This window comes from Helobdella robusta (genome assembly GCF_000326865.2).
Source record: "Helobdella robusta unplaced genomic scaffold HELROscaffold_1, whole genome shotgun sequence".
Classification (NCBI taxonomy): domain Eukaryota; kingdom Metazoa; phylum Annelida; class Clitellata; order Rhynchobdellida; family Glossiphoniidae; genus Helobdella; species Helobdella robusta.
The window spans coordinates 13264939-13287438 of record NW_008703570.1 but is presented as its reverse complement, the minus strand read 5'-3'; the positions used below and the strand labels follow the sequence as shown (position 1 = coordinate 13287438).

Here is a 22500-nt window from a genome sequence, read left to right as displayed (position 1 = left end):
ATATATATATATATATATATATATATATAATTTGTATATAAATATAATTTGTATTTATTTTCACATACTATATAATATATATATAATTTGTATATATATATATATATATATATATATATATATATATATATATAATTTGTATATATTTTCATGTATAATTTAGAAAACCATACACTATACAGACCAGAGATATAACGAGGTTATTTTTTATTTTTTACCAATAATTTTAAACATTTAAAATCTATATTAATTGATTGAAAAATAATAATAATATAAATTAAGAAAAGAAATTATAATACCAAGGACATACACACACACACACACACACAAACTGCCACAATTAAAAACATACATCCACGCATAGAAACCAGGAATATACAAAACATACGTGTTTATTTCTATACATACATACAAACAACCAAATACAAACACACACACACAAACAAACAAACAAACAGATACAAAAATTGTCCTTTAGACAATGCAAAAATAAATGAATTATTTATATAATTTCAACTAAAGAACAAAGAAAATTAACAGAACCGACAATGAACAAAAAATAATTAAATAAAGGGAAACAAAACAGAATAAATTTTCTTTGTCCAGCATAACAATGGTCAAATTTTAAATTTTATCATCATTTATAATCGTCCAGTTTACAAATAATGACAATAAAGTAATGTCATCAAATTATGATGACCCTGTCCCTCTTCTTCTGGTTCTCTCTCTTTCTCTCTCACTTTCTCCGTCCATCTCTCTCTCTCTTTTCTCTTCATTCCTCTTTCAATTATCCACAGTCATTGGTTCACTCTGATTGGCGGAGACATTTGGGTCCTTACCCTGATTGGACAGATCCTGGTTGGTGGAAATTTAAATATGCTAAAAAAGTAATTTTATAGCATTTAACTGTACTGCCACATGCTTATACATATTTATATATACATTGATATATACATAAGTATTTATGATACTATGATGATAGCTTATACGCCAAGAAACATTTTAAAGTCGTTTAAAAATTTACAATTTGGTTACTCAACAATATGAAACAATATGAAACCTGGGGGTTGATGATGGGGATGGCAGCTTTAGTTCTAGACGGTTGCTGCGGCTGTTGAGGCTGCTGCTGCTGAGACTGCTGCTGTAGATGCGGCTGTTGATGATGCACGTGTTGATGGTGTTGTTGCTGCTGCAAGTGATGCTGCTGCTGCTGCTGCATCTGCTGTCCGTCGTAATATTGCGCCCTTGAAACGGCTGCGACTCCTCGAGATGTGACGTCAACCGGGGGTTGGTAATAAATCCCCCCTGCCACTTCTTCACCCGTCCCCACCGCACCGACTACAGAGACTGGAGGCAGGTGATGATGGTGTGAGTGAATATGGGGTGAGTACGGGGTGCTCTGTTGTGGGTAGGGTGAAATATTTTGAGGGAACGTTTGGTAGGATCCATAGTAAGCAGCCGGTATGTATGGCTGAGTTATTTTGACCAATGATGACTGAGGTATGTAGGTGGTCATCTGTGGTTGGTTGTAGATGTAGGCCGTCTGATATTGTTCTGTGTCATAGTACTGCTGCTGTTGTTGCTGTTGCTGCTGTGACGGTGTGTGGATGTGTTGTTGGTAGTTTGCGTATATGGCTTGCTGTTGTGGTTGCTGTTGTTGTGGTGGTGGCATTTGCTGTGCTTGAGATTGCTGCTGCTGTTGTAACTGCTGTGGTTGCTGTTGGAGATGTTGTTGAGGTTGTTGCTGCTGCTGTGGTGGCTGCAGTTGCCTCGTTGACGAGTACCTTGAAAATTTTAACATTATCAGAGATCAGAAATGAAGTTATAATTAATAATTCGGCAAACAAAAAATAAAAAAATGTATCTAAATTATCACTATAATTATGAATAATATAACTGTAAGTAAATACAACCACGCATATTATCACCTTTTTGGTTTACTTAAATGAGCCTCCTCGTAACCTTTTTGTTGTTGTAGTTGTTCAACATTCTGTTGTTTGTTTTGCTTCTCCTCAACATGTTGCTGCTGTTGTTGCTGTTGTTGTTGCTGTTGTTTCCAACTTGGCGTGAACTCACTACCAGCCCAACCTTTCTTAGAGCAGTTGGTGGCATCATCATGTGTGTTGTATTGATGCTGTTGTTGTAGGTGATGATGCTGTGAATGTTGTAGATGTTGTTGCATCTGTTGTTGTTGTTGTGTCTGTTTGTTGTTGGTGTTGTTGTTTCTGAGTTGTTGGCGGTGTCGTTGATCCAGGGGTGGTGATAGTAGTCATAATCACACTAGCATTTGGTGATGATAATTTGGGGTCAGAAAGTTGTTGTTGATGTATTTTGACGTCACGTTGTTGTTGTTGCTGCTGTTGAGGGTGTTGTTGTTGTTCAACAGTTCTAAAAGCAGATGTCTTTGACGCCACAACAACATTTTGTTGAGTTTGTTGTTGCTGCTGCGATCCAACTTGTTGTGTCTGCGGTTGTTGTTGTTGAGGTTGTTGAGAAACATTTTCATCATGATCATAATTTAATTGTTGGTGTTGTTTCAAATTATATTGTGGTCTATATTGCTCTTCCTTGCTAGCCTCAACAAAATCCTGCTGCTGATAGCGATGCTGATAGTGATCATAATGTTGATGTTGTTGGCTATCATCCTGATAACGATACTGTTGTTGTGGGGTAAACCTGGGAGGTCGGTCATAGCTTTTGTTGCTGTTGCCGCTGTTGACATATCTTTGGTTGTTGTTGTTGTTGTTGTTACTGTTGTAGTGTTGTTGATATTGTTGTCTATCTTGGTAGTCTCTAGGTTTTCTAAAGCCTCCTACATTCTCATCAAACTGTTGATGTGGTTCTTGGTGATGATGCTGTTGCGGGCGTTGTTGCTGTTGTTGTTCATAATCATTATTGTTATTTCTTCTGTAGTTATTTCTCTGCTGATGATGTTGTTGTTGGTGTTGTTGTTGGTGCTGGTCGTATTCATCATCCTCATGCCTTCTGTTGTAACTCCTTGCTTGTTGGTGTTGTTGTTGTTGTTGGTTGTAACCACCATCATCATTCTTTCTGTAGTTTCTTTGTTGTTGTTGTTGATGTCTCTGTTCATAATCACCATCAACATCCCTTCTATAATTCTTTGAATGTTGTTGTTGATGTTGGCGATCATCAGTTCGTCTGTAATTTCTAGGATGCTGTTGCTGTTGTTGTTCGTGATCATAGTTTCTTTTGGAAACTGGTTGCAGCGATTGTTGCTGCTGTAGTTGCTGCTGCTGTTGATATTTTTCATTGACAAACTCTTTATACTGCGTCTTACTATCAGCTTGTCTTTCCACTTTATCAGCACTTTCCTTATTATTATTATTATCACTAGTACGATCACTTTTAGCATCACTCCTAACTTCAATGGTCCTAACGACGGGAAAGTTAGTCACATCCACGTCGACGACCCGATCATCTTTTTCCTTCGACCCTTCTACGGTTTGGGTCTCGTTTTTAGAGATGTGCTCTTTGTGGTTTTGAATTTTTGTATTGTTGTTGAATCTGTCATCTGCATTGTATTTTCTGTTGTTGTTGTTGTTGTAGTTGTTGAATCTGTCATCTGCATTGTATCTTCTGTTGTTGCTGTTGTTGTTAGATCTGAAATTGTTGTTATTTCTGTTACTGTTGTTTTCGTTGTTGTTGCTGGTTTTGTTGACGTCATTGTTGATGTCGTCATCGTTACCTCTTGTGGTTATAATCTCCCTCCTCGTATAACCATCATTACCATGATTCCTCTCCTCATCGTTATCAGGATTCCTGGGAGGCCTACTTCTGCCATAGCTTTTTTTGGGGTAAATATTTCGGTTTACGTCATTGTTGTTGTTGTTAGTGTTGCTGCTGTTGTTGTCCTCGACGTAATCTCTATAGCTTCTATTGTAACTATTGTTGTTGTTGTTGCTACGACCGTTGTTGTTGTAATTTTTATTATAGCGATTTACATTCCTATTGTAGTCATTGTTGTATCTGTTTCTGTTGTCGTTGTTGTTGTCGCGAGATCTAATTGGTCCTCGCATACTTTTGTTGTTGTTGTTTTTGCTGTCGTCGTCGTCGTAATTTCGGACATGTTGCGGTCTTGGTTGTTGTCTAATATTTGAGAAGTGTTGTCGTTGAGAGCGTTGTTGTTGTTGTGGTTGTTGTTGTGAATCATCAGTAGACTGCTGACGTTGTTGTTCCTGTCGTTGTTGATGTTGTCGTCCATTGAATTTCCTATAAATTTGTTAAAATTATTGATTTTCAATATATCTAATTTGAATAAACTAGGATGACCTAATAGGTATTTAGCATAATTTATTCACACTAGATTAAGCATATAATAGCAAGTTAAGCAGCATTGATTCTGAAGCCAAACAAAAATAGTATTGAGAAGTTTTTCAAGTCAAAGTTAAATAAATTAATTAATTAATTAAATTAATATGAATCTAAAAGCAATAAAAATAAAATATGAAATAGGTTTGAAAAACTCAACAAAAAAGAAATACATACCCCTCTTTGTTTCTCCATTTCTCACCAGATAGACTTTTAACACCAGTACTTTCCTCTCTATTGCCATCTCTATCTCTAACCCTCTCTCTTCCCTTATCTCTCTCTCTATCTCCGTCCCTCTCCCTTCCTCTATCACCATCTCCTTCTCTGTCCTTCTCGCCGACTTCATTTCTAATATTGTATCCGTACTGTCTGATGATTTCCCTCGAAGATTTGGGGCCCTGTTGGAAGGGGTCGTAGCGATCGTGGTGCCACTTGGGCTGCATGTCCAGTCTTGATTTCTTGACAGGTTGTTGCTGTTGTTGCTTGTTACTGGAGGTGGAGGTCTTGATGTCAGATGAATCTTTCTGGCTGTTATGGGGAAGTGGGAATGTTGTTTAATAAATTGGTTCTATTTAATTAATTTTATAAAAGCAGTAGCATCTTTTGGAGTAATTTGTCGCCAGCTTCTTTTTCTATAACTGGTAATTAACAATTAGCAACTACAAAACATAAAAACTAATAAACAAATACTAGCCAGTAATTTCAGAAATTGAAATGAAACAGTTTTAATGAAAAAGAAATCTGCAGAACACAAAAGGATTCATGTTTAACATATTAAATAATCTATAATAAAAACTGATCTAATGAATTTAAATTGTAAAATGTAACAAATTAATTATTAAAATGGAAAGGAAGAAAAGAAAGGAAGGGAGAGATAGAGGAAGAGAGAGGAGAGAGAGAGAGAAGAAAAACGGAAAAAATTAATAAACCCAGCATCAGCATTATCTCCATCCCCCACGCTGCCACTTGCCCATCTTTGTTCGATGTCGCCTTCTTCGTCATCAGTCAGCCTCATATCATGTTCGAAGAATGCACCCTTGCGTGGAATGTAGGCTGGATTCTTCCTATCCTCATCATCGTCCAGTTTCTTCTCGGGTTCCTTATTATTTTTCGTTTCACTGACGTTACCCCCAGCAGCTGCTGCAGCAGCGTCGTCGACGTCTGCAACGTCAGCAGCACCGCCTTCGTCATCTTCATCTTCTTCCTCCTCCTTTCGGAATTTTAGCAAAAAAGTATATTGGCGTGTTACTAATAAAATTGTCAGTATTAAGTATATCATTACATAGGTATATCTTTTCATGTATCAGTAATCAACTGGTAATATTAATGTCTGAAATAAAATAACTATCTTATTCAATAGGATCTAAATTAATTTATTCATTTAGATCATTGTGATTGTCAGTGACGTCATTACCCCTTCATATGATCGTCACACAAAATAAATATAAGCAAAAAATAAGCAAAAACAGAAAAGTAAATAAAAAACTAAAAAAACCAAAACCACAAACCTCTCCATCTCCAGAAAGTCTTTTTGAATCAACAATCCTGGCATCGGCCCCTCCCTCGTACTCATCCCCATCATCACGATCGTTTCCTTCGTCATCCTCATCGTAATCACCAGCCTCCTCGTCATCATCACCATCGGCGGCAGCCTCCTCACCATGCTTCCTCTGCCTCCTGGATGGCCTGCCGCCGAAGTCATCATCATCTACGTAGCCGTCAACTTGAACGCCGCCGTACCCATCGTCATCGCCATCCTCTGCATCTGTATACTCATCTTCATCGTCGTCGTCGTCGACTTCACCACCATCACCAACCTGCTCGACTATGTGGCTGTATTCATTCTGGCCATCGTCTGCCTGGTTGTCATTGGCAATTGTGACGACGATGTTACTGCTGTCATCATTATTTTCCGATGTGATGTAATCTATTCTTCTTGGCTGCCTCTCTCCAACTCCATCACCATTGTTTGGTGATAGAGTTGGTGATAATCTTTGGTGATAATCTTTGGTGATAATCTTACCATCATCCTCAAGAGCAGCATCATTTTTAGCCACAACCTCATCATCTTTTCTTCCATCATCACATCCAGCATCATCATTCTCACTGACTATTACATCAGCGAGTTTATCGTCAGTAACTTCATCAACCAAAATATGATCTTCAACTACGATGTCATCATTATTATCAGCATCATCATTTTCACACCTTTTCTCATTATTAATACCATCATCATCTTTAGTACCATTGTCATTATCATAATTTATGCACTGTTTAGTAGCTACTTCTACCCCAGCGACGCCACCATCATTATCAATATTAGTGGTAGTGGTAGCAGTAATAGTAGTAGTAGTAGCAGCAGTGGTAGTAGTATTATCAACTTCACCAATATCATCATTATTGTAAGATTTATTATTACCATCAGTATCCACTTCATTATCAGTATTAATATAATTGGCTATGACAGCGTAATCACCAGCATTCTTATTATCATTATCATCATTAATTGGCTTATTATTATCATCATCAATTGCTTTGGTCATGACATCATCATCACAATCATTATCTTTTGATTTAGTCTGGATGTTGACATCACCATTCCTTCTCTTAACTCCACCATCTTTATTATCATTATCCAGATCATTATCATCACCACCAGCATTCAATTTATCATCATTACCACAAACTACTTCATCATTATCATTACAAACTTTGCCACCATCAGCTTTTACATTGACGTGATTGACTGTAAGACAGGCATCAGCATCATCAATATTGGCTTTATTTTCTTTGTTGTAATCATCATGAGTGATGATATTATTACTGACAACCACATCACCAGCTTCATCATCATTGTTAATCATGTGAGTATCCTGCCTAATAATCTCATCAACACCATCGCCTACACTATCATTATTATTATTGCTAGCAGTAGTAGTAGCAGTAATGGAAACATTAGTAGTAGCTATGGGAGAACCATCAGGATTGTTGTTGTTGTTATTAGTGTCATCATTGTTCAAATTGTTGTCAGCAACAACATCAACGACATCACTAATAATTTCTCCAACAATTTTGTTGCAGTTGAGATCCTTCATATTTTCACCATTATCAACATCATTGTTGATGATTCCAGATATGACGTAGAGTTCAGTAGCATTCGGTTTTGTGAATCTATCTATAGATGACCCTTCCAAGTCAACAATGCTATCAGAAATAAGTACATCATTGCTGGACCCCTCACCGAATTTACTAACCATAGTCGATAGTAGGTCATTTACTATTGCGGCACCTTCACTTAGAGTTGAAGTTGAATTCTCAGCTTTTGCTTTACATGTTGAGACATCATCCACACTTGAATTTTTCAAATTTTCACTGAATAATTGTTATAATTATAATTATAGTTATAACTAAATTATAAATATTAGTGATTAATTACTAATTATTAAGATATTATTTTATTGTGTATTAGTTATTGTTGAATTTCATATTTATTTATTGGCATATATCTCTAATAGCATAATTACTAGCATTATTTATAATATAAATTTTATATTAAATAATATTTACCATGATTATGATAAAAAACAAAATTATTTTAAATATTGTAAAAAAAAATAAAACAAAAACCACTAAAAAATAAAATAACAATATTATATTAATAAGAAATGACCACAAGGTGAGAACATTGAAAACAGCCAAAGAGAATCACTATTTAATTAATGAAAAAATAAAACGCCATCTATCATGCATTTAGAATTGAAGTTTCAGAACATCAGTTATTTACGAATTAAAAGTGAATTTAACTTTTAACATAACAAGCACTAACCCTGATTCTGAAATCTCGGAGTTCATGTTTACGACGAATTTAACGATGAACAATTAAAGTTGTTTTAACAAAATTTCTCACTCTTCACAAGTAGCAAACTGTTAACTACAGGACGAAAATTTTCGAATGGTGATATTCATGAAAATCTCGCCAATTTATACAACTAAGGTGACGATAAAAAAGAGCAAATAAAATATCATTGTCCGATGTAGATTGTAAATTTTCAGGGATGTTCCTGTGACACAACGAACAGACATCACTGGTCTATTGAATCTATACTTTTTACACTATGAACAGTACAATTACTAAAATAAATGTTTAATTTTATAAATAGGCAAATTTAAAAAAAATACTCAAAAATTAGTCTCGAAAAGTCGACGAAACAACAGTTTAATGTTAATCAGGCAGGATGAAACCGATGAAACATACATAAAGTATCTTCATACTTGACAATCACTTTTCTTTCTTTGTTCTAATTTTTTTTAATTTGGTTTAATAAAAAATTTTGAATTATTATTTCAAACTTTAAATGATGGAGGAATCAAATAGTGCCAACAGTTTGCCATCTGGGGGTTCCGGCGAGACCAAACCAGATATTTCGCAGTTGAGCATAAATTCCATGGCCGGTCCGTTTGCCGGAATAATGGGAATGGCTTCCCCAAGTTCCAGGTATCTGGGATACGGACCCCCTAATCAAGCTCCCATGCCAGTCATGTATGACGGAAGTGGTTTCAGTGGGTTGGGAGGATTGCAGTCACCGTCACTCCATTCCCAGTCATCACTGTCACCGAATTCTCTTGTTAGTTCACCTCCGCCTAATTTTTTAAACATGCAGTCCCCACCTTCGTCAACGATGGGTGCTTCTCCAGGAATTTTATCATCTAGTAATAATGATAATCAGTTCATGACCTCGAAGCACCTTTGTGCCATCTGTGGTGATCGTGCTTCTGGAAAACATTATGGCGTCTACAGGTAATTTTATTTGTTTTTGTTTCATTCTGCTTCTTTAGTCTAGTCTAGTCTAGTTCCAGTGTTTCTATTATTTTTTTTCATCAATATTTCATTCAATAATTACAATCACTTAGTATTTTTATAAAAAAAAACAATTTCAATTTCATTTATTCTTGTGAAGTTGTGAGGGATGCAAAGGATTCTTCAAAAGAACAGTGCGTAAAGATCTTCAGTATGCATGTCGAGATGAGAAAAATTGCTTGATTGACAAGCGACAGAGAAACAGGTTGACAGTTTCAAATAATTTCAATTCACTGCATTCGTGTTGAATTGATCAAAATTTCCTTCCAACCCACCAGATGTCAGTACTGTCGCTACATGAAATGTCTATCTACTGGCATGAAAAGAGAAGGTAAAAACAAACTTAATCAACTAGAAAAATTTTGAAAATCATCAGAGATCAAAACACAAATCAACATTTCTCTAATTTTTACTCATTCCTCTCTTCAGCTGTACAAGAAGAAAGACAGCGAGCCCGAGAGAGAGGGCAAGCAGAAGCAGAAAGTACCACATGTGTCGGGAACGATATGCCTGCTGAAGCAATCCTGGATGCAGAGATGTCTCTGGAGCAGCAGTTGGAACTACCCGGCGACGACACCAGTCTTCCCTATGACTTCAGTCAGGCAGCCGATCGTATTGTCTATGCCATGGTTGACTGGGCTAAGAGGATGCCACACTTCACTGAGTTGAACCCTGATGACCAAGTTACATTACTTAAGACAGGTTTGTTGATGGTTGTGGCGGCCATTTGGTGATGATGATGGGGAGAGTATTGCCATTGTGAAAGTTAACGATGATGGTGATGACACCAATGAGGATAGCAGTTAACAAGGACCTCAGCAAATGAATAATAATTACTGATGATAATAATTTTGAACATGATGATTTATAAGATAATAGTTTTTATATTTCTATTAACCAGGTTGGAATGAGTTGATCATCTCAACCATAGCCCACCAATCAATATCATCATCAGCATCGTCGGCCTTGACCTTGGTGTCTGGCCTACGACTAACTCGAGAGTCGGCCTCCCAGGTAGGAATGACCAACATCTTCGATCGCATACTCGCTGAGATTGTCACCAAAATGAAGGACATGGGCATCGATAAGACTGAACTCGGCTGCATGAGGGCTATTGTCCTGTTCAATCCTGGTTGGTTGGTTGATTGCTTATTGGTTGGCTTATTTCTGATTGCTGATTGGTTGATAAGTTGATTGGATTGAGTGGTTTGTTTATTGGCTGTTTGACTTGATTAGGAAGTTAGCTGGTTGGTTGCTTGCTTGTTTCATTTTCCTCATCATCATTCTTCTTCATCTATTTCCTCATCTTCATCATCCTCTTCATCACAATCAAGATGCCAAAGGTTTGGTCTCGCCACAGCCAGTTGAATGTCTGAGGGAGAAGGTATACGCATCCCTGGAGGATTACTGCAGGCAACAGGCACCCGACGAACCGGGTCGATTTGCTAAGCTTCTTCTGAGGTGGGTGGGTGGGTTAGGGAGAATTAGTTAGGTTTCTGGCGGTTTTGTTTGTGTGTTTGAGTATGTGTGTCTGTGGTGTGATTATTTTTTGCGTTGTTTTGTTTGTAGTTGGAGGTGATGCTTCAAAGTGTAGACTGGATAGTTTGACCTTTACCTTTATTTGACCCTGACATTTACCTTCATTTGACCCTGACTTTTACTTTCATTAACAGGTTACCGGCTTTGAGGAGCATTGGATTGAAATGTGTGGAGCACTTGTTCTTCTTCAAGATGGCCGAAGAGAATGTAACGATGGAATCTTTCCTGGCCGACACGCTCGACAGCCCAAATAATTAACCCTGATTGGTCAATTGAGTGATTGATTAGGTCACTAATTGGCCGACTCTTAATTGTTGTTGTCAGTGTTGTTTTTATTATTTTTTTTCCATCTGTATTATTGTTTTTTATGATTTTTTCTTGTTATATTGTTAATTTTTTTTTTTTATTGTTGAAAGATAAGGAGGCTCCAGTTTTTTCACTTTATAATGGAATGATTAACTGGATGATTGATTGATAGATTCGTTCATTCGTTCATCATTTATTCATTCAGTAATTCGTTTCATTAATAACGGACTGATCCTTTTAACTTATATATCAATTTTTTTACAATTCATTTTGATTTTACGGTTTTATTATTTACTTATATTAACATCTTTCAAATGATTATCATCTAAATAATATTATATATATATATATATTTACAATATTCTATAAGTTATGGTCTATTACCAACACACACACACACACACACACATATATATATATATATATATATATATATATATATATAAGACGCCTGGTTTTCATTTTGCCCTATTCATATACGCTGTATGCTTACGTGTGTGTGATTGTGTGTGTGTGTGTGTTTGTCCACGATGATTCTGAGCAAGTTCAAGAGAGGAAATGACCTCTAACCTTTATTGTTATTGTTGTTGTTATTGATTATTTTCAAATTGAATCTTTTGTAATCTAAATATTTTATTAATTATATATTAATATGTGTGCGTGTGTGTGTGTGTGTGTGTATAGCGACAGTCTTTTTACATCAGATATAATTTGTTTTAAATAATCAATTTTTTGTATGAAAGAAAATTTTATTATTATTTTTTATTATTATTTCTGTTGTTTGTCGTTATATTGATGTTGTTGTTCCTCTGTAATTATACAATAACGATCGTGATTGGCATTTTTCAATTGTAATTATTATTATTATTGTTGTTATTGTTATTATGCATGCTATAATGTTATTAATATTAATTAACTATTCCAGCTGTTAATTAATTGTTTATGACATTTTATTACTAATTATGGAAATAATAGTTCAATAATGGTAACAGTTTAGTGACAATAAGAATAATGAAAAAATATATTGAAGAGAAAAATGTTAATTTGTATTTTATCTATAGCGTTGTTCCTGAGTAGAATGATGGATTGAATGATGACTATTTACAAGTGTGTGTGTGTGTGTGTGTGTGTGTGTGTGTGTGTGTGTGTGTGTGTGTGTGTGTGATGCCGACTATATCTGTGCTTTTGTATGTGTGTCACATGTGTGCGTGTTTTTGTATGCTTGTCACATGTGTGTGTGTTTTTGTATGTGTGTCACCTACGTGTGTTTTTGTATGTTTGTGTATCGTGTGTGTATATTTTTTACTTTGTATCAGAGAATATGTTAAGTATATGAGAATCATGTGTTTGCATGTGATGTGAGTATTTGTACGTGTGTGTTTGTATGATATGTGTTATATTATGTGTGTGATATTTGTTTGTATTTGCATGTGTGTGTGTGATGTTTGCATGGTTTTTTTCGAGTGTATGTGAGGTACCTTATTTAAATGTAAGGTGTGTGTGTATGGCTGTTTATGCACTTCTTCTTGTTATCGTATCTGTACGGACGCTAGTTTTTCTTGCTTGTCTGGTCAATTGATGGCGACCTTTTCAGGTTGAAATTGACGTAAAGGTTAAAGGTCAACCCTTGAACTGTCGCCTACGGCTGTCATGATGGAGTGAATTAAGGTGAGACTTGATTATTACAAAAAATATAATGTTTATTATAATTATTTAATTATAATATGAATATAATAATAATAGTAATAAGTTATAATGATGTTGGCAAGTCGAGAATCTTGACGAAAAATTTAACCAAGATTTCGGAGCTGGATGAAAAATATCCAACTCCAGCTGAAGACCCCAATTTCGGAACTGCATTTAACGGTTTTTATCAGCTAAAACTTGAATACAAATTATTGATGTTGCCACGAGTTGTGTAACTGTTTGTCTCGTTACAGAGAAAACGCCGATAATAATCAAATATTACTGTCAGTAAGTATTGCCATAATAAAATGTAATAATTATAATTATTTTTTACAACTCTATATCATTTTTCAGTGGAATCATCACCGGAATAGACACAGCGTGTGTGTACTGTATATAAATACATATGGATCAACGCGTTCACAATGCCTGTGATGTGCAGAAATCTTCTTGCAATCGAACCCGGGCAAGACGTATTATGAGAGATGTTTTTTTTGATTGTTAATGTCATCAGACCTTCATATTCGTGGAGGTAAAGATGGTTGATCAATTCGATCTGAAAGTCCATCCAGTATATCATCTCCGATCTCACAACGCTACCTCTGAGGGGCAAAAATATTTTTTGATTAATTGATTGGTTGATTGATTGATTAATTGATTGATTGATTGGTTGGTTGATTGATTGACTGATCGGTTGGTTGATTGATCGGTTGATTGATTGATTGATTAATTGATTGATTGAGTGATTGAGTGATTGAGTGAGTGAGTGATTGATTGATTGATTGATTGATTGATTGATTGATTGATTGATTGATTGATTGATTGATTGATTGATTGATTGATTGATTGATTGATTGATTGATTGATTGATTGATTGATTGATTGATTGGTTGGTTGGTTGGTTGGTTGATTGATTGATTAATCTATGTTATATAATTGAATATTGAGTTTATCAATAGTAATTTATTTATTTAACTTCATCAATTAACTGTATATACTCTTAATAAATCAATTATTTAATTAATTAAAGGAATGTTAGTTTATTAGTTAGTTGGTGAATCCACGTTAAAGTAATGAATATAACAATAAAATTTACTAGAAAAACAAGCAACTTTACAACGTTTGAAGATACAATACAATACCAAACAAATAAAAATTTAACAAAATTTTCATAAACAAATGAATAAAATAGAAAAAAAAATCCAGTAAAAATAAATGGATCAAAATTTGACGGCCAGACCTCAGAAAAAGCCTTCTGATCCTTTCGTTATCAGGGGCTTGCCAGAAAAAGTAGAGTTCTTCCTTGACTAGAGCGCTGTTGTGGGTGATGGTATCGTGGTCATGCTTGCAGTTCATGGTCTTTGCAACTTCGGGGACGTAGACAAATCTACCTCGGGTCCTACTTATCTCATCCATGACCTGGAACATGAAACCTCGGAATCGCTCGCCTGCCAATCTGACTGATGTATGGAAGTGAGGATTTGAGTATAAAAAATTACTTTATAACGCATTAATTAATATGTGAAAAATTACTTAGTTGTGGTTAGTTCTTGGTCGTATTGATCTTAGTAAATATATTTTTTAAAGTTAAAAGAAACCGTCATTTGATTTGTTAATTGGTTCAATCTTGTAGCGTTGATTTAGCGATAAGTATGACGGTCATCTCGTTGGAATAACGCCTATGCAATGCGACACTCTGGCGGCAGGCTTTCGTTTCGAAAGTTTTTGATGTGTAGATAAATATGTGTGCATATGTCTTGTTGTGTTTGGTTGGTGGCATATGTAGCCTTCTAAACGTTGAAAGTACTTATTAATTTGATATAAATGTTTAAAAAAAATTAAAAAATAATTTACATGTAACAAGATCACCGGGTCTGTATAAGATTCTGCCTGACTCGCTCAACACTGCACCGTTGATAACTTCGAGAATGTAGGGGTTTGGGGTGATGTTGGGGTCTTTGGCGGACGCCCCATAGTGTTCCGGTTCCAGAGTGTCACATGATTTATAAGAGGCCCCTACCCCGTATGCATTGGCGGCTGGAGACGTGAGGAGGAGAAAAGAGAGGAAAGAGATGATGATGTCTGTGAGGGGTATTTTTTCTCGTTTTGTTGTTTTTGTAATTGTTGTTGTTGCTGGTGATGTTGTTGTTGCTGCTGTTGCTGCCATTACTAGCTCCGATCTGTATGAGAATTTATATGATGAGATGTATTATTTGGTCGGTTGCTGGTTGCTGGTTGCAGTGTCAAGTTGCTGGTTGCAGTATCAAGTTGCTGTATTATCAAAATTAGTGTCTGTCAAACAAATTTAACAAATTTGCCTAAAAAGTTTTGAATAGAAAAATAAACTGGAATATTCTGGAAAAAATAAAAATGTCTTCAAATAATAATATACATTATAATGATAATGATAAAAATGATGAAAATGTGGGGTTTTTGATGCTGTTTGAACTGCTGTCACTGAAAAATGAGTTGATAATATCCAGCTATGGTATGTATTTATAAATAACTAATTAAAATTCCGAATCTAAATCCGACTCAATTGATGTAATTAAATTTGATTTTTCTCTTCGCTAATAGAGACTGCCGACAACGATGTCAATTAATTCAATTAATTATTTTATAATAATAATGATGACGACGTCAATTAATTTACTTAATTACCCTATAATTATGACGATGACTTCAATTAATTCACTTAATTATCTTATAATAATGATGATGACGATGACGTCAATTAATCTACCTAATCCCTTTATAATGATGATGACGACGACATAATGAAAACAACAACAACGACGACGATGATGATGACGTGGAAAGAGTAGGGCAGAAGAATAATACGATGTTGTTGTTGGTGTTGTTGTTGGTGTTGTTGTTGGTGTTGTTGTTGTCGTCGTTCAAGACAGCACAAACATATTACGACTCACATCATTCGCTACATTACACGTTAAATATACTTCCACATAATGGTAATAACGGTATTGGCTATTTTAAACTTTTTTTTCTATTTAATTAAACGAACAAAATTTAATTCTACACGAAAAGTAGCTACGTTACTCAAATTCTACTAGTGAGGTGTGTGTGTGTGTGTATGTGTATGTGTGTGTAGACAGGCATATAAGTAGGCAATTTAAACACCGATACACACATAAACACACACACACACAATAATGTGCAAGCATACACACGTCGTTACACAGTTGAGTGCACACACACATACCTACACACACACACAAACACATACATAAACATACATGCACCAAAACGTACATACACACATGTATTCGTTCTTGAACTTAATTATATAAATAACAATAAGAATAATAAGAAGAAAAATAGCAATAAATATAAACAACAAAATGTCTATATAACAATAAAAATAACTATATAACTTTATAAATATCTATATGAGATATATACATATGTATATACAAATACAGTAAGACAATATAAATAACAGCTATATTTACCAAGCTATGATAATACAAGTAACAACACAACAGACTACTACAAACTGCAGTAATATACCCAACGACCAAACAAGACAACAACACACAAACTGGTTGGTTTGAAGTAAATAGTTTTTCTTCTCATCATACTCTTCCCTACCTACCAACTTATACAAATAGAAAATGCACGCCATATAATTAGAATATATACGCTATATAAACATGCTATTTCGGCTGTATATGTGTGTGTGTGTTCGTGTGTAAGTATGTACGTGTAGGTGTGTGTGCGTGTATGTGTACGTACGTGTGTGTGTATAGCGTGTGTGTGGAATGATGTGTTGTGTGTATGTGCGCATGTGTGTGTGCATGTATGTGTACACGCATGTATGTGTACACGCATGTATGTGTGTGTGAGCGTACGAGTATACGAACTCGTGGAATAAGAGTAATTACTGCATTGTTTGGTTACTAACATTTATATCATCATTCCTGCAATTTTTTACTTTCATTAGAATTATTTTCAGATTTTAAAGCCATAAAAAATATTGATTTGATTGAAAAAAAACCCAAAATGGTTATATAGAATTGGTTTTAAATTAAAATCAAAAAGAATAATCATTTGAATTCGAATCTTCTTACCCACTACCTACTGCGCGTATCATGGATAACGGTAGAGATAGCAACAGATGAAGATACATTTGATGATAGTCGATGAGGATATAGTGATACATGATAGATAGTCAGATGATTAATTTGGGAGAATGAATACAAACAATTTTTTGACGAGTGTTGGTGCTATTTATGAATGCAAGAGGGTAGAATTTGACGATGTTACAGCAGCATTAGATCATATAATAAATCAATTTTATATAAAAAACAAATAAATGAACGGACAGATAAATAAATAAATGAATAGATGAATGATTGATTGATTGATTGATTGGATGAATGAATGAGTTGATGAATGAGTGGATGAATGAATGAATAAATGAATGAATGAACGAACGAACGAACGAACGAATGAACGAACGAACGAAAGAACGAACGAATCAACAATAAATATTTGTATATTTTTATTTCATTCGCCAGGTGAATATCTTAAAAAACCCAACTAATACAGGTAGGAGTCACGTGACACGGGGACACCTTTATAATTATACACAGGTGTGGTGTTTTGTTTTTGTTTAGTTCGATCGCTGATAGTTTTTTCACACAAACGATTAATTAAAATAAAAATAATTATAAATATAATTTAGTAATTAATTTTAGTTTTGTAAAATATTTAAATTTAAACATAATAGTAACTGCGAGATGAGGATAGTGAATTGCTTTGTTTCAACGATAAGACTTGATCGATTGTAACTTTATATAAGATTCACTGTTGCTTTCAAACTCTCAATGGGACGGTATAGAGCATAATTAATCGCATCAGCATATAACACAATCAAATAAAAAATATCTGGTAACATCTTATAGAAACATTCGACGCTAATTACAATGTAAAAAAAACTACATAGTAATGACAGAAATACAATTCAGTAGAAAAAGAGATGTAGTAGCATTAGTCATAGTGGAAATGATGCTGGAGTGAATAATTGATGGTTTATTTATTTATTACAATATTCGGATATATGGTGTAACACACTAAGTTTGAGGAACATTTTTCTCAATTTATTCAATTGTTTTTGCTACCAGCTGTTGAAGTTGTTGTTGTACTTCATGACCTGCACTAGCCAGCCCAAAAGTAACACTCTGACGTACATCGGTATCAATTTTATTTCACCACCATTTTCTTAATTGTCATTGCTGATCGATTTGTGGGTGTACAACCGCCATCCTAACCTCATAAGGTATCGCAAAAGGGAAAGAAACTATTGTGAACAACTAACTCTGATATTGATGTATATGATCTGACCACCCCTCCCAACTCAAAATGAACGGTTCCAATTCAACTAGACCTCCAACGATAACTCTGGAGAGGGCGGCCAGCATGGAGGCGCTCACCAGAGCTCGGTTTTTCGCATTCAATCAAAAGAGGACACTTCCACCTAGGTTGGTCCGGGAGTGTTTAAGTTTAAAAATTAGTTAAATATAAAATAAAGTGGAATCTAATGTTAAAAATTGAATAATATTTGTTCTTGAAAGTCGGATTTAAATTAAACAAATTTTCGCCAACTCACTCATTAGCGCGTTTATTGTATGTTTGTATTGGCCATTTACAAGATCCTGCGTCCTCTTTATTCATTTCAGCTATAATAACATATTTTAATGGTCTCATTAATTTGTAACATTATCTAACAACTGAAAATGCGTGAGTTAAAGAACTTTCTCCCAGACTATCAACAACTAACCAAACAACTAACCAAACAACAAACCAACCAACTAACCAAACAACTAACCAAACAACTAATCAAACAACTAACCAAACAACTTACCAAACAACAAACCAACCAACTAACAAACAACTAACAAACAACTAATCAGACAACTAACTAAACGACAAACACCAAACTCTTGCAGATTAAGCCCTGTTGGAATCCTGCTTCTAATCTTAACAGCTGGCGTCGTATTCATAGGGCTAACAATTACCATCGTAGCTAACTGGCCTGGCCTGGCTACGTTGGGAGAGAACAGACTGAAAATAGCGGGACCAGTCCTTCTAGCTATCGGCTTGGCAGGCTTCATCATAGCTGCAATTTATATGGCTGTGTGGAGTTCAAAACAAAATCGAGAATGGGAGAAAGATATGACAGAACGAGCGCAGAAATATCTGTACGCTGATTAATTTGTATTTTCCATAAATTTGATGTGTTTTGCTTATTTATAATTGAAAAAGCAAACTCTTTTTAAAAAAGTAATGCAATCATTTTATTCCGTCTTATGTCATTTCATCCAGTTCCTCTCAAAGCCAAGAACCTTTGGTAGACGACTTGAAGCCACAACACCAGCGACCTCAAGACTCCGATGCGAACAGGTGGTCATCTGACAGCTACAGGAACAACAACATTCCAGCTGCTGACTTTGGTCGTGGGCGACAGCCTGGCGAGCACAGAATGGTCATCAATGGAGTTCCGGTCAAAAGTGGAGACCAATCAGGTGGGAGGTTTAGTTTTTATTAGTCGCTATTTCCAGAGAGTTAAATTATTTAAAATTTTACAAAGACCATTGACAAACATCCCAACTGATACCAGGTATGCGGATCTCGAAACTTGACCAGGACAGCAGCTTCGACTCCCAAGTTCCTGACCCCGTACGAGTTCAGAAGAAACGACACAAAACAGACTTGAACGCTTCCGGGTCAACCAACCAGTCCTACTCGGCCGGGGAAGGGGACATGAACATTCCTGGTCTCTCCAGTCTCAGGGCCACAAACGGCGATCCCTACCAGAATTTCCAGGAACAGCTTAGACAACAGAGGAAAATAACGACGACGACAACAACTACGACAACGACACGAATAATAAGAAAAAAAGATGACGAAGACGGCTACAAACAGGGACAAATTGACCCTATAAGACGACCTCTAGAAAATACATCCTACGACCAGTCACGTGGTCTCAGGGTTCTCATAAAGGCCGGTCAGAACACGGCTGTCCATATCACCCCGTCATCCACGCCCCCAACCGGAAGTCATCCCGCGAGGATCTCCATGGACACAGCCATATAGGACGCACGATACGTATTCTATTATTTTCCGGCATATCCGCTCATTTATTTTAATACTTTAAATACTTTAACGAACAAAAAAGATTGTGCGTGTGTGTGTGTGTGTGTGCTGTATATATTGTGTATGCTGTGCGTGTGCATGTTTTGAAAGGTTGAGATATCTGTATGTTTATGGGTGGATGTGTTTTTATTTGTACATGTGTGTGTAGTGTCTGTGTGCGTGTACGTGTGTGTGTGTGTGTTGTGTGTAGACGCAATCGTGCCTATAATTAATGTAACAAATAATTTATACTCGATAAACGCAACGTAATTTTATTGAAGTGCAGTCCGTACGCTCAAGTTTGTCTCTGCTGTTACGTCAGAATACATACACATGTACAGTACACGTATTTCTTCTTCAATTCAACAAGTGTCAGTACAAACTTATCATGCACTCGAAGGTGTATTGGGAGTACTACATACCTGATACCTTGTGTACATGGTATTAGGGTACCTGACCAACAATACCCCATATCAACTAATTTCTTCTTTGTAGATCTGATCTGACTGCCACTGAACCGTTCACGAACTAACTTTTTGCTATTTGAAATCTCGTTATTCATTTGTTTCAGTTGTTTCTAGTTATTTATTACATTAACATAATTATTATACATCATCACTAAACTTAGCAAAAAACAATAACTGTGTTTTATCATTTTTTTTTTCATAAACACTAGTTTAACCGATCTTTCGTTTGAATAGAGCATTTATTTACGTTTTTAAACTATTTTATTTCATTGAAAATGGTCTTAAAGCCTATATATATATATATATATATATATATATATATATATATATATATATATATATACACGTGTGCGTATGTATGTATACACACACACACACACACACACACACACACACCAATCTAACAGCATAAGATATATGCGCATATTATATATCAATACATTTGCTAACGTTGATCCAGACACCACATCCCAGTCTTTTTTCAATTTTTCTATATTTCCATTTTGTTTCTTTGGTCATTGTTATTATCGTTGCAGTTGTGTTGTTTTTGTTGTTGGAACTTGTTTTATTAAGGCATGTAAAAAATGAGTTAAACAAATTCTTTCAAAATAGTTTCATTCTGAAAAAGTGTTTTTTAGCATCTTTTTCAAAATTTGTTTGCATACCCAGATATTTTAACTGCTTTCATTCATTATTTACATTTATTTTATTTATGTATTTTTATTTTACTATGGTTACATACGCATAGTGTGTTAGTTTATCCTCTAGTTTACCTATTTATATATGTGTGTGCGTGTGTGCGTATGCGTGTGCGTCTACGTAATGTTGTTTTCAAACATTGCAGCTGTAACGTTTGACAAATATTTTATTATTCTCCACTACTGAAAAGATTCGCTCTTTTATCCGATGTATCGTTATTAATGTTATTACATAAAATGAATATTATACCGATAAAATAATTGCTGTGAGTGAATGAGTAAGTGAAAAGCTAAGGATGAATGAACGAAACACGAATGAATGAATGAATGAAAGATTGAACAAATGAACGAACGAATGAATTATGAAAATACAATTAAACCAAAATTGTATGAATAGCAGATATATTAGATGCATATAAAAGAATAAAACCAGAAATTGAAATGAAACTTAAAATTAAAAAAAACTGTTTTTGTTTATTTAGTAAGAAAAAATATCCCAATTGAAATCTAACCGATCGTAAACATATGTACAGATATGTCCTACTTACGCTTCTGCTGAACGTCACACAAGCCACAATAATTAACCCACAATAATAATAATAAATAATAATAATTATAAATAATAATAATAATAAATAATAATAATAATGATGATAATAATGATAGCGCTATCAGAATTCATAGTTTTGGTTTATGTCCTAATCGTTTCTAACATCACCATCAGCATATGATATGATAACTAACTGACGGTCAATGTGACATGCCTCGTATCATTACAGCACGTGTGTGTGTGTGTGTGTGTGAGTGTGTGAAATTCAAGATCAACTTCATGTGCGTGCGTGCGTGTGTGTGTGTGTTTAAAATTCAAGATCGAATTCAAGTTGTCGTAATAATAATGAACTAGAGTAGCGAGCAGAAATTTCAACCTAAAAAACAAATGCCAGATGTAAAATTTTTATATATATATTATTATTATTATTATTGTATGTATGATACCAGATGTAAAATTTATATATATATATATATATATATATATATTATATGTATAACACTAGAATATGATGATTACTACTAATACTACTACTACTTTTACTACTGCTACTACCACTATGATATGATAACTAGCTGACAGTCAATATGATATATCTCGTATCATTACAGCAGCTTATGTGTGTGTGTGCTACTACTACTACTACTACTACTACTACTACTACTACTACTACTACTACTACTACTACTACTACTACTACTACTGCTACTACTACTACTGCTACGACTACTACAACTACTACTGCTTACTACTGCTACTTCAACGACTACTGCTGCTGCTGCTACTACTATTACTACAACTACTGCTACTTCTACAGCTACTACTATTCATAATTATAATAATGAAGTAATAATAATAATAAGAACAACAGTAATAATAATAAAATCACATTGAAGAGATTAATAATGATAC

At 34.9% G+C, this 22500-nt stretch overlaps 6 protein-coding genes across 6 annotated transcripts in view; 2 read left to right on the top strand and 4 right to left on the bottom strand.

The window, feature by feature from the left end:
• Window positions 1-484: 484 nt before the first annotated feature.
• HELRODRAFT_188157 (hypothetical protein) lies at window positions 485-8181 on the bottom strand (the record flags this gene model as incomplete). Its single annotated transcript, XM_009011676.1, has 8 exons — window positions 485-855; window positions 1061-1784; window positions 1929-2134; window positions 2457-4230; window positions 4507-4857; window positions 5259-5539; window positions 5838-7701; window positions 8156-8181. 8 exons carry the CDS (start codon window positions 8179-8181, stop codon window positions 784-786), a joined length of 5298 nt encoding a protein of 1765 aa, XP_009009924.1. The 3' UTR covers window positions 485-783.
• An 878-nt stretch (window positions 8182-9059) lies between these two features.
• On the top strand, window positions 9060-10984 carry HELRODRAFT_62045 (hypothetical protein; the record flags this gene model as incomplete). Its single annotated transcript, XM_009011675.1, has 7 exons — window positions 9060-9127; window positions 9288-9392; window positions 9466-9518; window positions 9617-9889; window positions 10089-10319; window positions 10522-10648; window positions 10861-10984. 7 exons carry the CDS (start codon window positions 9060-9062, stop codon window positions 10982-10984), a joined length of 981 nt encoding a protein of 326 aa, XP_009009923.1.
• Window positions 10985-12782: 1798 nt separating this feature from the next.
• Window positions 12783-14885, bottom strand: HELRODRAFT_188155 (hypothetical protein; the record flags this gene model as incomplete). The annotated part of the gene is made up of 4 exons (XM_009011674.1): window positions 12783-12886; window positions 13235-13320; window positions 13959-14178; window positions 14573-14885. The coding sequence occupies 4 exons, from the start codon at window positions 14883-14885 to the stop codon at window positions 12783-12785; spliced, it is 723 nt and encodes a 240-aa protein (XP_009009922.1).
• A 3215-nt stretch (window positions 14886-18100) lies between these two features.
• HELRODRAFT_159834 (hypothetical protein) lies at window positions 18101-19834 on the top strand (the record flags this gene model as incomplete). Its single annotated transcript, XM_009011673.1, has 4 exons — window positions 18101-18219; window positions 18688-18939; window positions 19064-19263; window positions 19359-19834. The coding sequence occupies 4 exons, from the start codon at window positions 18101-18103 to the stop codon at window positions 19832-19834; spliced, it is 1047 nt and encodes a 348-aa protein (XP_009009921.1).
• A 352-nt stretch (window positions 19835-20186) lies between these two features.
• HELRODRAFT_159833 (hypothetical protein) lies at window positions 20187-20859 on the bottom strand (the record flags this gene model as incomplete). Its single annotated transcript, XM_009011672.1, has 2 exons — window positions 20187-20450; window positions 20791-20859. 2 exons carry the CDS (start codon window positions 20857-20859, stop codon window positions 20187-20189), a joined length of 333 nt encoding a protein of 110 aa, XP_009009920.1.
• An 877-nt stretch (window positions 20860-21736) lies between these two features.
• HELRODRAFT_159832 (hypothetical protein) overlaps window positions 21737-22500 on the bottom strand; it is a gene marked incomplete at both ends in the record, with an annotated part of 4198 nt that continues 3434 nt past the window's right edge. Inside the window, one exon of the mRNA XM_009011671.1 lies at window positions 21737-21802. Coding sequence (XP_009009919.1) covers window positions 21737-21802 — 66 coding nt within the window. The remainder of the gene's footprint in view (window positions 21803-22500) is intronic.